This window comes from Ictalurus punctatus, chromosome 7 (genome assembly GCF_001660625.3).
Source record: "Ictalurus punctatus breed USDA103 chromosome 7, Coco_2.0, whole genome shotgun sequence".
Lineage (NCBI taxonomy): Eukaryota > Metazoa > Chordata > Actinopteri > Siluriformes > Ictaluridae > Ictalurus > Ictalurus punctatus.
The window spans coordinates 21,950,261-21,971,867 of NC_030422.2; the positions used below are offsets into that span (position 1 = coordinate 21,950,261).

Here is a 21,607-nt window from a genome sequence, read left to right on the forward strand (position 1 = left end):
ATCTGAGTTACTGTAGCCTTTCTGTCAGCTTGAACCAGTCTGGCCATTCTCCATCGACCTCTCTCACCAACAAGGTGTTTTTTCTTTCACCATATTATGGAAATAGTCAAACCAGCCTGCCTGGCACAGTCACGCAAAGGTCAAAATCTCTGAGATCACACTTTTTCCCATTAAGATGGTTGATGTGAACATTACCTGAAGCAGTTGGCCTGAATCTGCATGAGTTTATGCTACACAATTGGCTGATTACATACTTGCATGAATAAGTAGGTGTTCAGGTATTCATAATAAAGTGTTCAGTGAGTGCACTACTGTGGGCACATTAATCTCACATTGTTGCTGCTGATTTACAATATGGGCAAAATCCTAGAGAAGAAACTATTCATTTCTCTGACGTCTAGTTTTTTTTAAAAATGCAAGTCAACAGACTTGTGCTACCCACAAGAAAGCAACTGTGTGATTTTGAAACATGTGATTTGACTAAACATACAGCCAATACACTAACATGATTCGGAAGTATCTTTTGGACTGAGGTGTAAAGTGCATGTGTGTCTTTGTGTTCATGTTTGTTTTGATGGAGCTCAGAATAAATTGTGTATTTTGTGTGAGAGGGAGACTGAAAGAAAGAGAGAAAGAAAACAACAGAAGAAGAAAAATATAAGGAGATGTGGGTCTAGGCGACTTCCAGGCATTGTGCGAATAACGGAAGAGAGGGGGTGGCCGAGGAAAAGTGAGAACATTACTGAAGGAGGTTCACCAATTAGCGGAAACCGCACAGTCTGTCAGACTGGCAGCAGCACCACTTTTATCCAGAGCTCTGTGTTGCACCTACTGTCTCACAGCACTCTCTTACTCTCTGGGTGGGGTAAATCTATCTACTATGTGTAATTCTGCTGCAGGTCGATAACTGTTTATTAACTTTATGCAATATGAGGGGCTAAAACATTACTAAACTAAACGTTACTCAGTTTTGTTTTTTTGGTACATATGTAGAATAAAACTAGACTTAGATTTAAAACATATATCACTCTTTTGTGACTCTAATATAGTGTAAGTCTGGATGGAGTCTACATTTTGGCTGATTGACTGACCAAAAGACAAAGCTATGATTTTTATATGTATGTATGTATGTATGTATGTATGTATGTATGTATGTATGTATATATATATACACACGCACACACACACACACACACACACAATAATTTTTAATCATTTATGTTGCTTGCCTAAAGCACCAAAACATATACCAATCCAATGATCCTTGCAACCATAAATGCAAGTAACAAAGTCATAAAAAAAACAAATTTATAAGAAATACATTTTATACATTATTTTATATCGTGGCAAAATCATCTATTGCAGCTGTTAAAACAATAACTGCAGCCATGATAAACGGCTTCTTCCTGTTGAAGCTGTTGTGGACATATAAGGACATATACAACAGCTATCCGGTTGGGCTGAAGTGGAGAGGGGGTTTGTTTGTCCTCTTTAGGAAGGTGACAGGAGGCAGAAACATGGGGGAAAAAAACTCGATAAGAAAAACAATAAAGAGAAATACTGAAAATGAGCTTCCTTTGAAGTGGAATGTAGGAGCATTATGTAGAAGTGTGTGTGTGTGTGTGTGTGTGTGTGTGTGTGTGTGTGTGTGTACATTTTGTTTTTATATCATGGTAGGGACCACATGTCCAAGGAAAACAGCTTTTTAACAACTGCAGCTTTTATTTAGAAAAAAGCCATATCACCCTGCAGGGTTGAGTCTGGCCAGTACCTGGGGGAAACTAAGGTTGCTACTGGAAGTGGTATTAGTGAGATCAGTAGGTGTTGCTCACCCTGTGGTCTGTGTGGGGCCTAATACCCTAATATATTGACGGGGACACTATACTGTAAAAACAGCACAGTCTTTCGGATGAGACGTTAAAACCAAGGTCCTGACTCTCTGTGATCATTAAAAATCCCATTCCCCCATTGGCTCTTATCTATCATGGCCCCCTAATAATCTCCATCCCTGAATTGACTACATCACTCTCCTCTCCACTAATAGCTGGTGTGTGGTGGGCGTTCTGGTGCAATATAGCTGCAGTCGCATCATCCAGGTGGCTGCTACACACTGGTGGTGGCTGAGGGGATTTCCTCCATACAATGTAAAAGCGCTTTGAGTGTCTAGATAACCGCTATATAAATGTAACTGTAACTAACTAATTAAATAATAACAATAATAAAAAGCCAAAATGTGTCCTTTTAGTTACTGAGGTAAACATTATGGTTAGATTGAGTGCAGGCATACTATTTATTAGCTGTATTATTCATTATGTAACAAGGAAAGTCAGACAAGTGTGTGTGTGTGTGTGTGTGTGTGTGTGTGTGTGTGTGTGTGTGTGTGTGTGTGTCATAAGTGTGAATAATACACTATTCATTTCCTCAGCAGTCTCTCAAAATGGTGGTAAATTACTGGAAAGTGAAAAGGGCCATGTGGAAGCCCATGAATCAAGCAAGAGTGACAACTACCCCAAGGTCATGGGAAAACTAGAGAAAGGGGGGTTTAGATGTGGTTCCCATTATAAGCTGTAAACTCCACAATTAACTCACTAATCAATTTAAGAGCCTTTTTCTTTTTTCTTGATAATAATGATATTTCACATACAGTGCAGTATATATTTTAATCAACTTAGTGTTGTTAATGGGAGGTAATGTCACACGCCTTTTAATAATAAATAAATCTGAAGAGAAATCAGTGCTAACAGCAGTACCCTATTCTCATTCAACAGTCACACAAAGTGAGGGTAGTGTCCGATCGAGCCTGAGGCATTCCCTCAGGTTTACAGTATGTGAAGAACCAATGTTCCATGATGGTTCCCTTCTGACATTTAAATAAAAATAATAATAAACAAGTGTCTCTATCATATACAGAAATCTTTTGTATTTAGGGATGTATTTATTGTGTCCCATTCTGCCCTGTGCCCAGTGTTACCAGAATTGGCTCTGAATCCACCACGACCTTGACCAGAATAAAAGAGCTACTGAAGATGAATTCATTCATTGTCCACTCTCTGATTCTAACTTCACTTATTTTATTAAAAGCATTTTCACTTGTTTGGTGAAGTAGTTACTGTAAGACTATAAGTTACTGTAAGCTTAGATAAACCTGTGTTTTGTTTGCAATTGTTTGATATCCATGAGAGCAGAGTACTTCCGTGAATTTTTTTTAACAAAAGATCAAAAGGTTAAACAATAAAGACAATTTTTCACAGCCTTCTTTTCTCTTATTTACCAAGGGTGCCAATATATGTGGAGGGTACTGTATATACCTAACTTAATTTCTATTTTAGACTTTTAAATACATTACCAGCTGCAATATATTGTATTAGCTAAATGCATTACTTTATAATCTGAGATTTATACTGTATGTGCATAAAATGTAGCCTATAGCTTTGTGACTCCAGTATAGTCTAAAAATTATTCCAGGAATTATGGTATATCCCTGTCATTTCCTCTTGACATCAACAGGTTATCTTTTCTTCCATGAATCATTGGAAAGCCTATTCTAACTGCAATACAGTTGTTTGTTGGTGTGAAATGACATTTTCATCCATGTATCCAGGGATTTTAATATAATTTGAGGAATCCTTGAACAAATCCTTCTCTGATGTGAAGTAAGTTTTACCTACACAAACCATTAGTGTCTGTAGCCTATCTGCTATGCAGAAATTGTCAACACCCTGTCCCTCTTAACCATCATAAGACCACTGCTGACCAGAACGTATTTGGGTGGTGGGCCATTCATAGCACTGCAGTGTCTTCATACATCCTCAGTTTCTGACCACAGGACTGCTGCTACTATTTTCAACCCAGCAGAGACACTGAGTTGTTTGTTGAGAATGGGGTCCACTCAGTAATTTTATAGGTACAAAATGCATGTATGTGGTATGTTTACCTGAAAAAGGGCTGGGGCTGTATATACAGTGCCCTCCACTAATATCGGCACCCTTCATAAACATGAGCTAAGATGGCTGTGAAAAATTGCCTTTATTGTTTAACCTTTTGATATTTTGTTAAAAAAAATTCACAAAAATACTCTGCTCTCATGGATGTCAAATAATTGCAAACAAAACACTGGTTTATCAAAAAAACTTTGTTAAATATAGGTATGCAACAATTATTGGCAGCCCTATGAATTTGAGAAAAATATATTTAAAGTATATTCCCATTGCTAATTTATTTTTTTTTAGTACACCTGGGTGACTAGGAAAGGGAAATTGTTCAACCATGACTTCATGTTTCACAGGGGTATAAATATTAGGTGACACATAGGCCAAATTCCCTTAGTTATTCCCTTAGAGAGATAATCTCTCACCATCTTAAAAAACAGCTAAAGACCCACCTCTTCCATGAACACCTAACCAACCCATTAAAAAAAAAAAAAAAAAAAAAAAAAAAAATAATAATAATAATAATAATAATTTTTTAAAAATTACTCTGGCATTTACACCTCTACTCTGCGCACTTTGTTTCTTCTGGAACTCAATTAACGGATCGTGTATGGTAGCTCTACTTGTATTGTTCTCTGCTTGATATATCACTTTGGTTGTATTTTCTCATTTGTAAGTCGCTTTGGATAAAAGCGCCTGCTAAATGAATAAATGGAAATGTAAATGTAAGTTATTCATAACAATGGATTAGACCAAGGACTATAGCTGTGATTTGCGACAAAAGGTTGTTGAGCTTCAGAAAATTTGAAGTGGCTATAAGAAAATAGCAAAAGCATTGAAAAGGCCCATTTCCACCATCAGGGCAATAATTAAGAAGTTCCAGTCAACTGAAAATGTTATGAATCAACCTGGAATTGGATGTGTGTCTATATTGTCTCAACGCACTGTGAAGAGGATGGTTCGAGTGGCCAAAAAATCTCGAAGGATCACAGCTGGAGAATTGCAGAAGTTAGTTGTGTCTTGTGGTCAGAAAATCTACAAAACTACAATCCAAAGTCACCTACATCACCACAAGTTGTTTGGAAGGGTTTCAAGAATTAAGCCTCTACTTTCATCCAAAAACAAACTCAAGCGTCTTCAGTTTGCCAGACACTACTGGAACTTCAAATAGGATCGGGTTCTATGGTCAGATGAAACCAAAATAGAGCTTTTTGGAAATAAACACCAGAGATGGTTTTGGTGCACACAGAGAGGTAGCCATATGGAAAAGTACTTCATGACCACAGTTAAATATGGTGCTGGCTCTTCAATGTGGACCTGAACATTTTGTTAGGACATATGGCATCATGGACTCTATCAAATATCAACAGATATTAAATGAAAACCTGACTGCCTCTGCCAGAAAGCTTCAAATGGGTCATGGTTGAATCTTCCAGCAGGACAATGATCCAAAACATACATCAAAAATGGTTTACTGACCAAAAAATCAACATCCTGCCATGGCCATCTCAGTCCACTGACTTGAAACCCATAGAAAACCTGTGGGGTGAACTGAACAGGAGAGTCCCCCAGCGTGGACCTCGAAATTTGAAGGATCTGGAGAGATTCTGTATGAAGGAATGTTCTCACATGCCTTACCATGTATTCTCCAACCTCATCACTGTACACTCTTTTGAGAAATGATTTCTCAGAAGAAGCCATGTGATATCATTCAATTCTCAAAATATTATATGTCTAGTTGACAGAGGCAAAAAAGAGTGAGACAGAGAGAAAATTAAAGTTGTAACCTTCCTCTCTCTGCCTGATTCTTTTTGAGAACGTGATACCTGTAAATCATATACATTATATAATATCATATAATAATAAGTATTATTATATTGGATTATATTATATTATATTATATTATATTATATTATATTATATTATATTATATTATATTATATTATATTATATTATATTATATTATATTATATTATATTATATTATATTATATTATATTATATTATATTATATTATATTATATTATATTATCCAACTACCGTTGTGCCAAGTAAGGATTTAGTTCGCCTTTGGTGGCTGGTTATTATTTCTGTGCATGAGGTTATGTGCCATCTGTCATTCCAATATGGGATACTGACTGCACTGTGCAGCACGCGCGCCCCTCACCGACCTGACGTCACAGGTTTAGAATGTCGACACGGGCCCCGGATACACGGGAAAGTCTCTCACTGGGATGAAGTCGACGCTAAAACAGATAAACTCTTAAGCTTTACTCACGCAACACGTCGAATGCATGGCGAAGTAACGTAGGCCATTTTCCTGTTGTTTCTCTCTAAGTCGGGATGTTTGAGGGAAGTGTTAGGTGTGTATCATGGTGTGTTTAGGCTACAGTTAGCATGCTCATGCAAACAGATAGACGCTGTATCTTTAATAGAGAACATAACCCTTATCAGCTTCTACTAGGCTATTAGTTGTTGTTTTATTTATTTATTTTACAGTGATATACAGGATTGAAGACGGAAGTTTCGCGCTCTTGTATTTTATATGACATGCGCAAAACGAAATAATGTGTAGTAGCTACAATGCATGGGTTTGCAGACCTACTCGCCTTTGCCTGTTTACCAGATTTAAAAAAATAAATAAATAATACAACCCCAGACAGGAATAGATACATGTTATCCCTTAAATAGACACGCTTAAACTGTTTCATTTCCCAGATGAGAGTCGAGTCAGTCCGTCTGTAGACGTGGTGGGATAGAGCCAGCGTTTTGAACAGGAGGTAAGCTACGGATACACTGTTACACTGATAACAACAATAATGCTACATTGTGACGGGTTTCAACACAATAAATAACCTCAGCACTGATAGCATCCGGGCTGCTGTGATGATTTTAATCGCTTTATGGCGACGTTTATTTGCTCGCAGGTTAAACAAGAGGTTAGATAGCGCACCCTCCCACTAATGACTCGGAAACGCTACCGGTGAATGCAACATGTTGTTTTCGAGCGTGTTTACAGGTAATTCACCTTCTTTTAGGAAAGCATGATGCAGAAACCTTGGTATTGGTGTGTGTGTGTGTGTGTGTGTGTGTTGGCCAGCAGTCCTCGGAATTGAGTTTGCGCCTGAACGGCTACAGATTAAAACGGAGTCGGTGTGGTGTCGGTACATAGCTCGGTTACATCTCCTACTTGGTCGTTTTGTTTGGATGCAGGCCTGTACAGTATAATGAGATAACAATTGTGTTGTTTAAACAATCTCAAAATAGTGTATAAACATGTTGTGACCACACACACTGAATGTAGATATCACCTGTTGCATGTAGTCAAATCAGAAGCTGAAATGTGATACAGTTATGTTGCAAGTTTAGGCCATGTTTGCCCAGTAGCCCTCACCATCATCACTGCAGTCCACTTTGTACGCCAGGAAGCTACCAGTATTCCAGGGTTTGCTCGCCATTGTGAAGTGGACATTATTGTGCTAGTCCAGATGGATCGACAAAAAAATTAAATAAATAATCGCACAAGATTTCCGATCTTATTTTGATGTAGAGGTTTGTACACAAAGGGTAATGTCTAAAAAATCAGGACAATGGCTATTGTGCTAATGGGGGATCAAGAGGAACTTTGCACCTGTGGTAGTTTTGTGTGTAGTAGGCTGTTTGCTGGAGCACCCCTGGAATTCCCCTCTTGCTTGAGAATAGTTCCCTTTTCCTGCTTTTTAACCAAAGGTTTGTTGTAGCAACTACAATTTGCCAATGCAAAGCCGGAAACTGTTTACGTACTTGTATACAAAGCAGAAAACCTGACCAGGCTTCCATTTGTGATGATGTGCAGTGCCATAATTATGACTTTGTTGATGTTTGATTGGGGACATTATCGGAGTGTTTGGACTGTAGTCATTTACTATGACGTTTGATTTGATTTATACACTGTACCGTTTATGCAAATCTTTTACACACTTACATAAACCAGCTGTAATTATTTTTTTATGTCGATGAGTTAGTTTATCTTAAATTTTAATTAACGTATACACACACGGTTATTCTCATGCTTCTCCCAAAAAAACAACAAAAAAAAAACAACTTTTGCTTTGCCAGTGGAAGCCTGTTATGTCCGGTCCTACCTGGCTGCCTCTGAGAACTCTGAGTAGCCCTGAGAGACCCGCAGCACAGATGTCACACTCTGGACCTGCTTTCTACAGACCACCCAAAAAAGGTCCACCTGACCAGAGAGCCAAATATGGTGTGTATGACCAAAATGGAGCAGCAGGTGGAAATGGTGTACCCTCAAGGTACATAGCCACTGGACCCTCAGGTGAGAAAGTCTAATACTTTTTATAAGGTGTTTGCTGTATGTACACACTCAGATGTGCATGCAGTTTAGATATGCGAGATGGTCCGAAATTAAAATGTCTGGTGTTAAATGGAATAGGTCTCAGTGTGGACATCATATATTACAAGGCCTTACCATTAAAATAAAAAAGTCCTAATTATTATTTCTTTCTAAACATTTCAAAATCCATGATGGTAATCTGTAACCAAATCCAACTGTTATACCTCATAGCACTTTGATTTAATTTGTTTCTGTTTTACTAGACCCACATCAAAGTGGCTATGTAAAGTTTGTTGATCACATAATGAATCTCAATCCCTATGCTCTTAAATTGGACCTGTTGACAGGCTGCAGTTGAAATGTTTGACTGTGTAAATCAAGGCCAGCTAAAATGCCTTTGGCAGTGATGCATCTAAACAATCTGATTACCTGGTGAGGATTACACTATTGAACTGTTCTCTGGAAACTTTAAAGAACTGAGAGGCAAGTTCAGACTGACACTTCTCTTGGAAAGGATGGTGAATAAAACCTGTTTGGCTTAAAGGCTTTGTCCACACCTTTTAGTTTTCTCTGCCAAGAGCACAATAGGGAGTGGAAAACAATCAAGAGTATATGGACAAATTCAGTTCTGTATACAGACTGAAAATATATATTTATTCTTGTATTCTTTCATAGGCCAGCAGATAAGGCTTTGGTTTTTGATTGTGTTTCTTGTACTGATATGTACTGTCTTTTGTCTGTTCTCTTTGCAAATAGCTTACATTTTTGAGTGTCTCTGAGGGTGACAGGATTGTTTATCTTGATTTTAATATACTAGCAATAGATACTACAAAAGGTTTAAAATTTTTCTATCTGTAAAAAATGAATCTGATGATCGTTTAAACAAAGATTTGGATTGAGGGACATTTTAACATGTGGTTGGATGACAAAATGGAAGACATTGCCCAGTCTGAAAGGATTGTTTGCTTTTATACAGTACTGTGTGTATGTGTGGTTATTTAGGTGGAAGCATGCATCACCAGCACCAAGATGGTTATTCAGGGTCTTCATCCTATCACCCCCTTTCTCCACAAGGAGAACACTATTATCTCCCAGGACACGGACCCAAAGACGATCATCTCTTCTGGAACACACACATGACTAGCTATGATCACCATGTGAGTCACAAACCAGAGCATTACAAACTATGATTTACTGTATGTGAGAGTGTCTAGTTATGAAGAAAGACACCATTGTCATTATTTTCCTAATGCCAGTGAATCACTTTTGCTGATTGCATAGTGGAATGTTGACATAGTGAGTCACTGACACATTTTCTAGGCCTTGGAAATCACTTTGTCAAATGATTATAAAGGAAATGGACATTTTCTATCATTTACACATTACAGAAAGATCTCTATTTTATTTGCTGCTGAAGTCAAGTTCTGAAAGCACATTCTGGAAACACATTTGAAAATATATGTTGCTTTTTACATGAATTGTAGTAAATCAGGGGATTATGAATAAATATGTTTTGTCACTTCTTGTCATTTTCAGACACGAGGGTCTGATAAACACCTCTCTAGTATTGATGCCGAGATAGATTCTCTCACATGCATGCTGGCTGACATGGACAGCCATCATCAAAACACAAGCACACAGGTATGCTAGTTCCTCAGTCGTATCTTTCTTATCTTTGTTTTAGGAATTAACACTTTGCATTAGACTTTTTTTTTTTTTTTTTTTTTAAATAAGCAGAATTTAAAAAATAAGGGTGTTCAGATTATTACAATATAAAGATCGAAATATTTCTTAGTATGTAGGTACGATGCAACTGTGTGGTAAATCAGATTCCGCAGTGGTGCTTTTGCATTAGAGTGATGCGTGCATTATGAATTATTTACTGTATTGTGTTTGCAGTTGCATGTGTTTGTGAAAATGAATAAATGAAATGTATGAAATCATACTTAAAAATCTAGGCAGTCTATTTCATAGTAAGTGAAAGGTTTACGTTTTCATTTTCAGTCCACACAGCTGTACGACAACGTGCCTTACAACAAGCATCTTCACAGTGAGCGCTACAAACCGTCCAACCAGACAGGTGCTCCGTCCCAGACCAGACCCACCATGGGTTACCCTCCTCATCCTCAAAGCCAGTATCATCCTTCTCCACCTTATCAGTCCACCCCAAAGCCTGAATATGCCTATCCGTCCCAATCGTCCTCCACACACAAACCTTACCCCCAACCAGTGCCAGCCTCCTACACCACTGCCTCCACCCCGAGTGGGCCACGCTTCACCGTGCAGGTCAAAACCGCTCAGCCTGTCACTTATTCTCAGAGTGGGAGACAAGCAGAGCAGGCCTACACCCCGCCCCCTCCTCGCCAGCATGCTACTTGCCCTCCCCCACATTACTCAGAAGTCCCAGGGCAGGGACAAGGCTGGTACCCACCACCACCACCTCCAGCCCAGCAGGCCCATGGTGATCCAGCAGCATATAAGGCAGGCTCTGGTGGTATTCAGGTGCCAAGTAGGGTACAGGGTCAACCAGGAAAGAAAGGACAAGAGCAGAGCTACCAGACTAGTAAGGTAAGAATTTTCTAGTGAAGGTGAAAGACTTCACGAGCGTTCTTAACACTAATCTGTTTGTGGACATCTAATCTTAACACTCTTGTGCTCTTTGAACATCCCATTCTAGATTTAGTCCCCACTTGGCTTGTTATAATAACCTCCACTCTTCTGGGAAGGCTTTTTGATTTTGAGAGCATGGCTGTGGGGATTTGCTCGTTCAGCCACAAGAGCATTAGTGAGGTCAGGCACTGATGTTGGCCGAGGAGACCTGGGGTCCAGTCGGCGTTCCAATTCATCCCAGAAGTTTTCACTGGGGTTGAGGTCAGGGCTCTATGCAGGCCAATCGATTTTTGTAATCTATGTCTTCATGGAGCTCAGTGGGTACACATCGGCATTGTCCTGCTGGAACAGGTTTGGTCCCCTTAGGTGCAGTGAGTGGAAATCGTAATGTTACAGCAAATAAAGAAATCTTGTACAATAGTGTGCTTTGTACAACTTTGTGGCAACAGTTTGGGGAAGAACCACGTATGGGTGTGATGGTTAGGTGTCCACAAACATTTGGCCATATAGAGTATATGCTGACATTTGGCCATAATTGCTTTACAAATAGTAAGCATTTTAGTTTTTTTGACATAATATACTATATGGCATTTTCATTTTTTGTATATAAAAATGTAAAAATTTGGTTACATACAAATCCACCATGCAGACTTTTGCCACATAAGCCAATCACTGATTGGCTTTTACTGAGGAATTTGAGTTCTTTAGCAAAAGTTCCACTTAGCAGTTCCATAAATAGGACTTTAAAGGATGTATTTAGCAAGGAAGTCAATTAGTGACACTTAGGCAAACTCTTAGTGATTGGTTTTATGAATAGGAACCCAGAGAAATATTTTTGGGGTGTAAACCCAGTTGTCTATTTTGTACCACCAGGGGCCAGTGCCAAGACCAGAGGAGGAGTTGGATCGCCTCACTAAGAAGCTGGTGTATGACATGAATCATCCTCCCACAGAGGAATACTTCGGTATGATGGCTCATTCATGATCTCTGTGAAGTTGTTGAAATTAAACAATCACCAGAACCATGCCATTTGTTTGGTCTATGTTTATGGTGAACGTTTGTGCTGGTTTGGTGTTTGAGATATAATTTTTTTTTGCCAGTGAGAGAGTGTCCATGCCCTCTGAGCCAAGTGACTTGAGAAAATGGCACTTTTTAATGAATAGGTAACTGATTTGCTGCTTTAGATACAAATGTAGTGTAATTAGTTACTTTAGTTATCAGTCATGCAATAATGTAACATATGTTTTTTCTGTGTGTGAGTGTGTGTGAGGTACGGAAAGAAAGCAGGTGAGTGGTATGTCTGCTGGTGAAATTTATGAGTGGCCCACTCATAACTTTCCCTATGAGCCACTCCAGCTATGGATTATTGTTACGGGGTTTCTTTTAATGGCACAAATTGAGCACAAACAAACGGCACTGGTTTGGAGCGATTTGGATGGCTTAGGGTAAAGAGAGAAGTCCCTGCCCCGGAATCTATTTATTTTTAATGAAGGGAAATGGATACAATGTTCATTTTAATGGCACGAATCGAGCACAAACAAATGGCACCGGTTTTGTGCGATTTAGACTAAATGTGGGTGGAGAGTGACGTTACTGCTCCCGAAAACATTATTGTTATATCTAAGGAAGGGAAATAGTTACAGTATTTGTTTTAAGAGCACAAACCTAGCACAAATAAACGGCGCCGATTTGGAGTGATTTGAGAGACATGGGGTGGAGAGTGACGTCACACAGCCAAAAGATATCATCTTTAATAGCTCAAACACCAAACCTGCACAAACGTTCATTTTTGCCACACAAACACATGCCATAGTTTTGGAGATTTATTTCATTTCATGGGATGCCAACTTCACAGAGATTCATTCATGCTTTTAAAAACAAGGAGTCAGTTGTTAATTTTATAAACGTTAAAGAGTAATATTGACACTCTCTCAGGCCGGTGTGCCAGGTGTGGCGACAACGTGCTCGGTGATGGGAGCGGCTGTATCGCTATGGAGCAGGTGTTCCATGTGGAGTGTTTCACGTGTATCACCTGCCATGCCCAACTCAGAGGCAAGCCTTTCTATGCACTGGACAAAAAGAGCTACTGTGAGAGCTGTTACATTGTGAGTCTTTTTTTTTAACTCTGTAATAAGCACTATATATTACTCTTTAGCACTATTTGCTCCCCCCAACATTATACCCTCTAAATTCCTCTAAGTTCATTTTTGTCTTTGCATTTTATTTCTTTTCTCCTTTGTGTTTTTTGTGAATGGCCTTCCACCCCTTCTCCCCTCCATTATTCTCCTAGACATCTTAATGCATCATTTGTGGTGGAACTGGTGTTGTTACACTCGCATCCCTTTGCTATAGTGTTTCATCCTTATTCATTGTTCTTTCTTTTAATCTCACTTTTTCATTTTCTCTTCTCAAGATGTTACTCCCTGTCTTGTGATTACTTTTGATTGCTTAAATGGAATGGAATTTCTCCATTGCCTGTCTTTTAATTGATAACTTTCAATTTGGCTCTTGTTTCTCAAATGTTTTTTGGTTTGCAGAGTACATTGGAGCGCTGCTCAAAGTGTTCGAAACCAATCCTGGACCGGATCCTGCGGGCAATGGGGAAGGCATATCACCCACGCTGCTTCACCTGTGTAGTGTGTGGCTGCTGTCTTGATGGTGTTCCCTTCACCGTGGATGCCACTTCACAGATTCACTGCATTGAGGATTTCCACAGGTTACCGCAAATGTGCTGATGTAGAGTTGGGGCGTTTTCAGACCTGTAGATCTGTGCTTTGTTCAAAAACGGGGACTTAAATTGTTGCATTTTCTCCTTGGCTCGGTTCCCTTTCACAAGGCAACATTTCAGATCGTACCAAAATGTGTTTATGCAAGTCAAATGTGAGTAAACTGTCCTCTCATTGGTCAGAGTGCGCCTGTTTAGGTTCCGGCGTTCTGCATAGTGGTCATCCATCAAAATGGTTGGATAGCAGCTCTGCGAGCTTATTGTGGCTTTCTTTTTTAGATGTAGTTATTGTAATTTATCTAATTTATATATTCACCAAACACCTTGTAAACCTCCTGTTTTTATGTGTTTTTGGAAGTTGTTCAGAAACCTGTTCATCAGACCAAATTTCAGTGAGGCATTTTACCTCGTCATTTTACCATTAACTTTGGTACAAGTTTAACCAGGATTAATGTCGTGAGCCATTAGCAAAACAAAAGCATTTTTTACGTAACGCAGTTCCCATCATGTATTGCTATACATGCTGGTTTGTTGTTCCATTGGGTCAGATTGCTTTCTCACCACAAGCGAATCACTTCAGAGCCCGCTTGTTTTGATCCAAGCGTGATTTCCATGTTCATGTATGAACAAATGAACCGAACCCAGGGAATAAACAAACGCTTCAAATGTGCCAGGTGTGAAAATACCCTTAGAATTTAGCGCCATTCTATATATACTTGCTTCAGTCCAAAAAATGTGCTAGCCTTTCTGTCAAACCAAGTGTTTTCACATGTAGTCAGCATGCTAGGCCAGTTGGGCTTCTGTGGGATTATCTGTGTACATTTAACTTTTTAACCAAATCAATTTGTGTAACATATAAAGAGTCAACCATAATCTAGATATGGTTGAAAACCGTGCTATATTTAGTTCAGTCTAAATTATAGTGGGCATATTTTTAAACACTGTGTATCTTCCTGTGTGAACAGGAAGTTTGCCCCAAGATGCTCTGTGTGTGGGGAGCCCATAATGCCTGAGCCTGGTCAGGAGGAGACAGTGAGAATTGTGGCTCTGGATCGCAGTTTCCATGTCAACTGCTACATTTGTGAGGTAAACACACTCTTGAAGTTCAGTTGCTTTCTAAATTGAATGCAAATTAGTCTATTAATTAATTAATTAATTATCAGCAAGTAGTCAGAGGTTGAGTATTTGTGTTGCAGGAGTGTGGTTTGCTCCTCTCGTCTGAAGGAGAGGGCCGAGGCTGCTACCCTCTGGATGGTCACATTTTGTGCAAGAGCTGCAGTGCCCGACGAATCCAGGATCTCTCTGCCAAAATCTCCACTGACTGCTAACAACAATCTTCTGTTCTCTTTGACTGCTTTTTGCTTTTTGTTTTTTATTTTGTTTTTTTTTGCTGGATTTTCAAAGAAGTGCTCACAGTAGGGCTTAACTATCCTTCCCCCCCCCTTTATATTAGCAGAGAACTAGGCAATGAAATAAGTTCCCATACATTATAGCTGAATTCTACATACTCAGGGTTTATAGAGCCGTGAAATATGAATGAAGTGTTTCGCATAGGCCACTTTAAGAGGGCAAGTAATATTCTTAACATTAACCAACAAGATGGTTACTTTACAGGGGTGATGATTATTCATTGTGAATAGCATGTGTGTGCATGCATACACATGTGGTTGTTCATACAAATTGCTGATTTCTCTTAACAGTCACCTGTTAAGGGCATGATCAGGGTTTTTTCTACTTTAAAGCTAAGACTTCCTGTCACTGAGAATCTGTACTGTCGCCAACTGAGTTGTATTTGATTGCATTAAATAATCGAAATTAAAATAACCCAACAGAAATCATGATGGTAGTTAATTGAATTTCACAAAAATGGCTTTATTATTAACATGTCCTCTAGTTAAGATCTGTATTTGTTGATCACTTATTCTACAGACAACAACGAGCACATGAAACTTAATTTAGCCTCTGTGCTATAACACTCTAAGACTAACTTCACACCTTCTCTGCTGGTCTCTGCAGGAAATGTTAGACATATCAATGAATTAGAGGGTTTCCCAAAAGCCATACATAGGGGAAATTAACACTTTTAACAAAATGTAACTTTATTTATAAAACATGATCTACATTCCATTTCTTTGTAAACACACACAGAGTCAACTTTCCCACTCATGGTGTGCTTGTGTTAACACATCTGGTGTTATGCTTGTAATTGCATGTCCATCACAACCTTGTGACAGTGTCCTGATCCAGAATTTCAAGTTTTTTTGTGTGTGTAAAATATAATATAAACTAAGAACAATCTTGGAAGATATCTTGCTAAAAAAAGTGTTTATTTCCCCTATGTATGGAACTTTTGGGAGACCATGAACTGATCACTGTTATTGAAGGATATCACCGTTCTGTTTAATACCCGAGACTAAATACCAGCTCTTTGTGTTCATTCTATGTCTGTGCCACAATTGGCTCTTTGTCAAGATACATTTTGCTGATCTGGGACTAGTTTTTTGGCCCTAAAACCTTACATTAAACACCTCAGATTAACATGATGGCACAGTGTTTAAAACTGTTATGAGATTTTTTTTTAGTAAGATTTACATGTTTAGCTTTATGAGAGGATGATCCTACTGTATTAAGCAGATTGATGTGAATATGAAATAGTACCTTAGTGGTAAAGTTGCTGCAAAGAGGTTTAGAGATGTAGTGAAAAGGATTTTTAGGTGAAGTGTGTAGTGAGCTAAATTCAAAGATATAAAAGGAAGCAAAAATGAGATTGAGGGTCTACAGTTCAGTGTCTCCTTAAAATAAGGTTGCCACTTGCAGCCCTCAGGATAGACATGGTTTTAAATTGCATTCTGAAGAAATCCTAATGGGTGCAGTCTTTCTTAAAAGGACCTAAAACAAAAAAGAGCACTTTGCTTATTGAATAGTTAATATAGGAATAACTACATCCAGATAAATGAGCTTTAGGCCTTTTGGTTTGTCCGTCTTGGTTGCTGAGGCTATTTTACTGAACACATATATTGCAGGTTGTTGGAATGCCAGGCCCTTTTTTTTTGTTATTGAAGAGCTTTTAGCTTTTGTGCTCTTTTTGCCAACAGTTTTTAGTATAAAAAATGCCCTCATTATTGGTTGAGCTTTTCATTTGGGCTTTCTGCTGGTTAAAATAAATTAATTGATTTTGATTGGATTGACTTGCATTTTCTGATAGTGAAACTTGTGTAATGATTTGAAGTTCTGCCTTAGATTCTGATCATGAACTTGCGGAATAATTAATGCTAAGATTGTCATTATTCACCGCCTAACAAAACTAAAAGCAAAAAATATCAGTTGATCTTTTCTTTATTTACTGAATTGCAAATTGAAAAGTGTTTGAAAGGTTGTGGCATCATTGACTGAATTTGAATTTATTTTTAAAATTTAAATCTGTTTTTAAGCAATCAAAGATATTCAGTATTTGTAATGTTCCTTTTTATTATTACTTTTACTTATTCATTGGCTTTACCTATAATTTACACAGTCACGTGCCTGTGTGATGTGAAAACACATTCCTTAGGAAATGTTTTCACTTTTTCTTACCACAAAGTGCAACAATATCAGTGCCATCAAAATGTTTAATCCTAAATATTTTATCGGTGCCTACTGATACTAATGAACAAGTGATCTTCATGCAGCAGAATTTCACCTTTTGTTTGTGACTCATGAAACCTTGAAACCGACACTCATTAATGTTTGATTAAGAAACTTCAATTCATAAGCCAGTCCATCAGTACAGCAGCTCATTTTTTGTTTATCAACCATGGGTCTAACCTATCACTTAGATTTGTTAGTAAATTATTATGAGTTATGAGTATTGCAGATATATAAAACCATTTCATTCACTTGAGTTGAATAGAACCAATGTTTGTTTATTTATTTTTTATAATTGGAACCCATATTTAGGACTATACTGTTGTTCCACATCATATCCCAAGACAATCTTTTTACACAAGCACAAAATTAGTCTTATCATAGGTCGGATATAACCATAGCCACTATTTGTCTATTAATATATTTGGTTAAAACAACCAAACAAAAAACTATACACATGTACACCTTTATAGCTGGCTACTCCAGATCCAGCCAAGCATGAGGGCTGAATAGACAATATAAACAAAAGCATAAACATTTTTTTTTTTTTTAAATAAAACCACCATGCAACCATTGCAGCTATTTCATGCAGTGATGTGGCTAACAAGAGGTGAACGTCTTCCAGAAGAAGTTCCTGCAGCCGGCTTTCCGTTCACGCGTGGTTAAGGGAAGATGTCGTAGGATGCGGTTCAGCTCCATGTCATCATCAGAAAGGGTGTCATTCTCATCTGGGATCTTCAGCTCAGAAATGAGCTTCAGCAGAAGTATGCGGGAAAGGTCCTATGCAAAGGTTAAGATAAATTATCCAGAAAAGTGTAAGGGAACAAATAGCAAGACCAGCAGAACAATATCATTTATGATCAAAAAGATTTCTTATAGTTTATTACATAATTTTGCCCTGCTATCATTTCTTAAACATAATAGAAGTTAGAGGGAAATGTAAATTGTTTACTCATAAAAATTGCATAAAATAAACAGAATGATACTTTATGTTGGCATGACAAAATAAAAGTAATCTCAGCATTACAAATAAAGATATTAAAATGCTGCACTATGAAATATAATCTAGTTAAATTCTATTTTTCAAGAAAATCACAAATTATATTTACCTCCTTCCCGTCCGCCTCGTTTTGGAGCATATGAGCCAGTAAGTCGGTTCTAGGGGCTGTTCTGACCCTACTCACTAACACAAGAAGGGACACAGCCAACACCACTATCTGCATTTGAGAACTCATCCTAGTGTTCTTCCCAGTACCCACGCCTATGACCTCACTGAGAGCTGATCACAGTGGTCCAACAGTAGAATGAAGTGGGTTTTATATGCAAGTCAGAGAGGTGGGTGTCTGGAGACATGTTATTGGTCTAGAAAGTGAAAGGCGTAAAAGGATGACAGTTATGCAGATGTAGACATGAGTATATTATGGAGGTGCAGGCTCTGTGTTTATTTGTGGGAGGGGTAGGTGTAAGCGTGTGTGGTTGTGTGTCAGGATGAAAGTCAGGGTGTGTGTGGGATATCTCAGTAGGGAAAAACTGATAAGGTCACAGGGAAGTGTTACCTTTTTGACATCTCATCATATAATCCAATAAACAGCTTTCAAACACATCTACCTTAAGCCAGTTTCTGAAGTGGCCTACCATTTTATTGATAAAGACAAATATTCTGACACCCCACCTTAGGTACCCAGTGCCTGTGATACTGGCTGCCAAGTACAAGAGTCCACTGACATAAAATTCTGTTATGGCCAGAAGTATGTCACTTGTGATTAAGTGCAAAGCACATTCATGTGTCTTGGTCTCTGCATGAGGTCCTTTCTACAAAGGCTTACTAATTACGAGAATTGACTCAAATGTTAATTGGTCTGCATACCCCATAAAAGTCATCCTGTGTCATAGCTTATACAAGACACACACATGCTGATACACACACACCTATAATGAGCTGGTATTTTAAACAGAAAGTCAAGTATGATCCAATACACTACTTGTTCACTGCAAAAAATGACAGCAAGTGAAAATATCTTGAATATTCTCAAATTTATCTTGTATCTAAGATGATCTAAGATTAAAATAAATATATGATTATTATACCTATTTCAGAACATTTTAGTAGTCTCAAGCTTGAAATACAGGAGTTTGGTTTTACTGTGAATGAAAGCACAGGTAATTGTCATTTTGCAATTAGAAATCTTAAACACATTTTGTCCGTACATAATATACTGCATATTTACTGTATATTTATATAGGTGACATATACTAGCCATAATAGTTAAATAGGCTGTAGTACTGTTAATATCCTCAACTGTTATCTATGAGATTCACCTATGGATATTCTAATAAATAGAAACAATACTGGTTTGTGCCAAGTTTGGCTATGGAATGATGCATTAAAAATAAAATACAATATAGTTATCAGTGCATCTTTCAAATCCTCAGACTCTGGTTTCTCTGATTAATCTGATAGCCTCTCTTGTCTGGCCATCACCATTCACAAATAGAGCCCTGGGCCAGGTCAAAACCCTAGATAGCATACTGGGTTACCTTTATTGTTTGCTTCTAGAGGATTTGAACCAGTATGTAAAAATCCATTGGCAAGTGTGATCTCTGATCAGTTAACCTTGCTGCTCATCTACAAATGAATAGGGCTTCATTTGAATGAAGGAATAAAAAAGGTATTTGGCATAATATTTATTAATAGAACAAGAAGTCAGTTTTTAACTATCACCATTATCAATGCCTATTCTATATGACTCATTTGACCATTAATGTATACACACAACATTCTTTCCGAATCATTAGATAATATGTATATTTGTGGACCTCATAACAAAGTGTTACTACATACTAAATCCTACCCTTAATAGTTACTTTACATTGATTTAGAAATATGAGACAACTGGTAACACCGAAACTTAATAATGTTGGCCTAGAATTACAGGTGCATCTAAAAAGATTAGAATATCGAGGAAAAGTTAATTTTGTTACATAATTTAATTCAAAAAGTGGAACTTTCATATATTCTTGATTCATTACAGATAAAGTTAAATATTTCAAGCCTTTTTTTGTTTTAATGTTGATGATTTCATGGAAATCAAAAATGCAGTATCTCAAAATATTAGACTGAAGAATTTATAATGCAGAAATGTTGACCTTCTGAAAAATATGTTAATTTACTTGGTCAGGGCTCCTTTTGCACGAATTACTGCATCAATGCTGCGTGGCATGGAGGCAATCAGCCTGTGGCACTATTGAGGTGTTCTGGAAGCCGAGGTTGCTTTGATAGCGGCCTTCAGCTCGTCTGTATTGTTGGGTCTCGTGTCTCTGAGAGATTCTCTATGGGGTTCAGGTCAGGCGAGTTGGCTGACCAATCAAGCACAGTAATACCATGCTCAGCAAACCAGTTGTTAGTAGTTGTGGCACTGTGGGCAGGTGCCAAGTCCTGCTGGAAAAGGAAAGCAGCAACTTCATAAAGCTCGTCAGCAGATGGAAGCATGAAGTGCTCTAAAATCTCCTGGTAGACGTTGCATTGACTCTCGACTTGAGAAAACACAGTGGAACAACACCAGCAGATGACATGGTGCCCCAAATCATCACTGACTGTGGAAACTTCACACTGGACTTAAAGCAACGTGGATTTTGTGTCTCTCCACTCTTCCTCCAGACTCTGGGACCTTGATTTGAAATTAAATGCAACATTTATTTTCATCTTCCCCATGATTGTGGTTGTGTGTACTGAACCAGACAAAGAGTAAAGGCTCAGGAAACCTTTGCAGGTGTTTTGAGTTAATTAGCTGATTAGAGATCTACTCAGGTCAACATTTTTGTATTATAAATTTTTTATTCTAATATTTTGAGATACTGGATTTTTGATTTCCATGAGCTGTAAGCCGTAATCATCAAGATTGAAACAAAAAAGGGTTGAAATGTTTCACTTTTTTCCATTTTTTAAGTTAAATTACGGAAAAAATGAACTTATCCCCGATATTCTAATTGTTTTTAGATTAACCTGTATACTCTTAAAAAAGTATCAAATTTAGAAGAGTTCTCAGATTGTCCCTCTGGGGGACACATCCTTGCTGAAAAAAACAACAGAAATCCTCATAGAATTTGTAATGGTTGTAATGGTTATGATGGGAATTGTATTGGTTTCAATGGAAACTGTAATGGTACCTGTGGATCTCTACTGGTAGCCTTCTATTGGTCGCATGTTATGTCTAGTCGATACTATTAAAGATCAATAGGATGGTAATAGTTTTAATGGTTAGCACCTGATGGTTTGTAATGATATTTGTAGTGGAAAACATTCTATTGTTGTTGTTGTTGTTTTTAGCAGGGGTATAACAAAATGTTTAACTATCACAAAGGTTTTCAAGTAGAACATTTAAAGAAG

At 38.0% G+C, this 21,607-nt stretch overlaps 2 protein-coding genes across 7 annotated transcripts; one reads left to right on the forward strand and one right to left on the reverse strand.

The window, feature by feature from the left end:
* Positions 1–6,078: 6,078 nt before the first annotated feature.
* On the forward strand, positions 6,079–16,780 carry trip6 (thyroid hormone receptor interactor 6). 6 transcript variants are annotated; one of them, XM_017471982.3, is made up of 12 exons: positions 6,079–6,230; positions 6,647–6,708; positions 6,856–6,947; positions 8,027–8,243; positions 9,264–9,418; positions 9,798–9,902; positions 10,266–10,829; positions 11,745–11,835; positions 12,807–12,976; positions 13,409–13,587; positions 14,562–14,682; positions 14,793–16,780. In XM_017471982.3, the coding sequence occupies exons 4-12, from the start codon at positions 8,039–8,041 to the stop codon at positions 14,922–14,924; spliced, it is 1,722 nt and encodes a 573-aa protein (XP_017327471.1). In that variant the 5' UTR covers positions 6,079–6,230; positions 6,647–6,708; positions 6,856–6,947; positions 8,027–8,038; the 3' UTR covers positions 14,925–16,780. The 6 variants fall into 6 exon arrangements, with proteins under 6 accessions (XP_017327471.1, XP_017327473.1, XP_017327470.1 ...); XM_017471981.3 differs by having other exon boundaries at positions 6,080–6,235; XM_017471979.3 differs by having other exon boundaries at positions 6,082–6,291.
* Positions 16,781–17,242: 462 nt separating this feature from the next.
* sst5 (somatostatin 5) lies at positions 17,243–18,769 on the reverse strand. The gene is made up of 2 exons (XM_017471987.3): positions 18,330–18,769; positions 17,243–18,000 (listed from the first exon to the last, which is right to left on the reverse strand). The coding sequence occupies exons 1-2, from the start codon at positions 18,453–18,455 to the stop codon at positions 17,821–17,823; spliced, it is 306 nt and encodes a 101-aa protein (XP_017327476.1). The 5' UTR covers positions 18,456–18,769; the 3' UTR covers positions 17,243–17,820.
* Positions 18,770–21,607: the final 2,838 nt, after the last annotated feature.

What these genes read in the sequence shown, in the direction of transcription:
- sst5 (XM_017471987.3), bottom strand. Translation starts at nt 18,455, where the DNA reads ATGAGTTCTCAAATGCAGATAGTGGTGTTGGCTGTGTCCCTTCTTGTG. An exon ending in ACGAGGCGGACGGGAAGGAG is followed by an intron (nt 18,001 to 18,329) that starts GTAAATATAATT and finishes ACCTTTGCATAG; the next exon opens with GACCTTTCCCGCATACTTCT.
- trip6 (XM_017471982.3), top strand. Translation starts at nt 8,039, where the DNA reads ATGTCCGGTCCTACCTGGCTGCCTCTGAGAACTCTGAGTAGCCCTGAG. An exon ending in TGACTAGCTATGATCACCAT is followed by an intron (nt 9,419 to 9,797) that starts GTGAGTCACAAA and finishes TGTCATTTTCAG; the next exon opens with ACACGAGGGTCTGATAAACA. An exon ending in ATCAAAACACAAGCACACAG is followed by an intron (nt 9,903 to 10,265) that starts GTATGCTAGTTC and finishes TTTCATTTTCAG; the next exon opens with TCCACACAGCTGTACGACAA.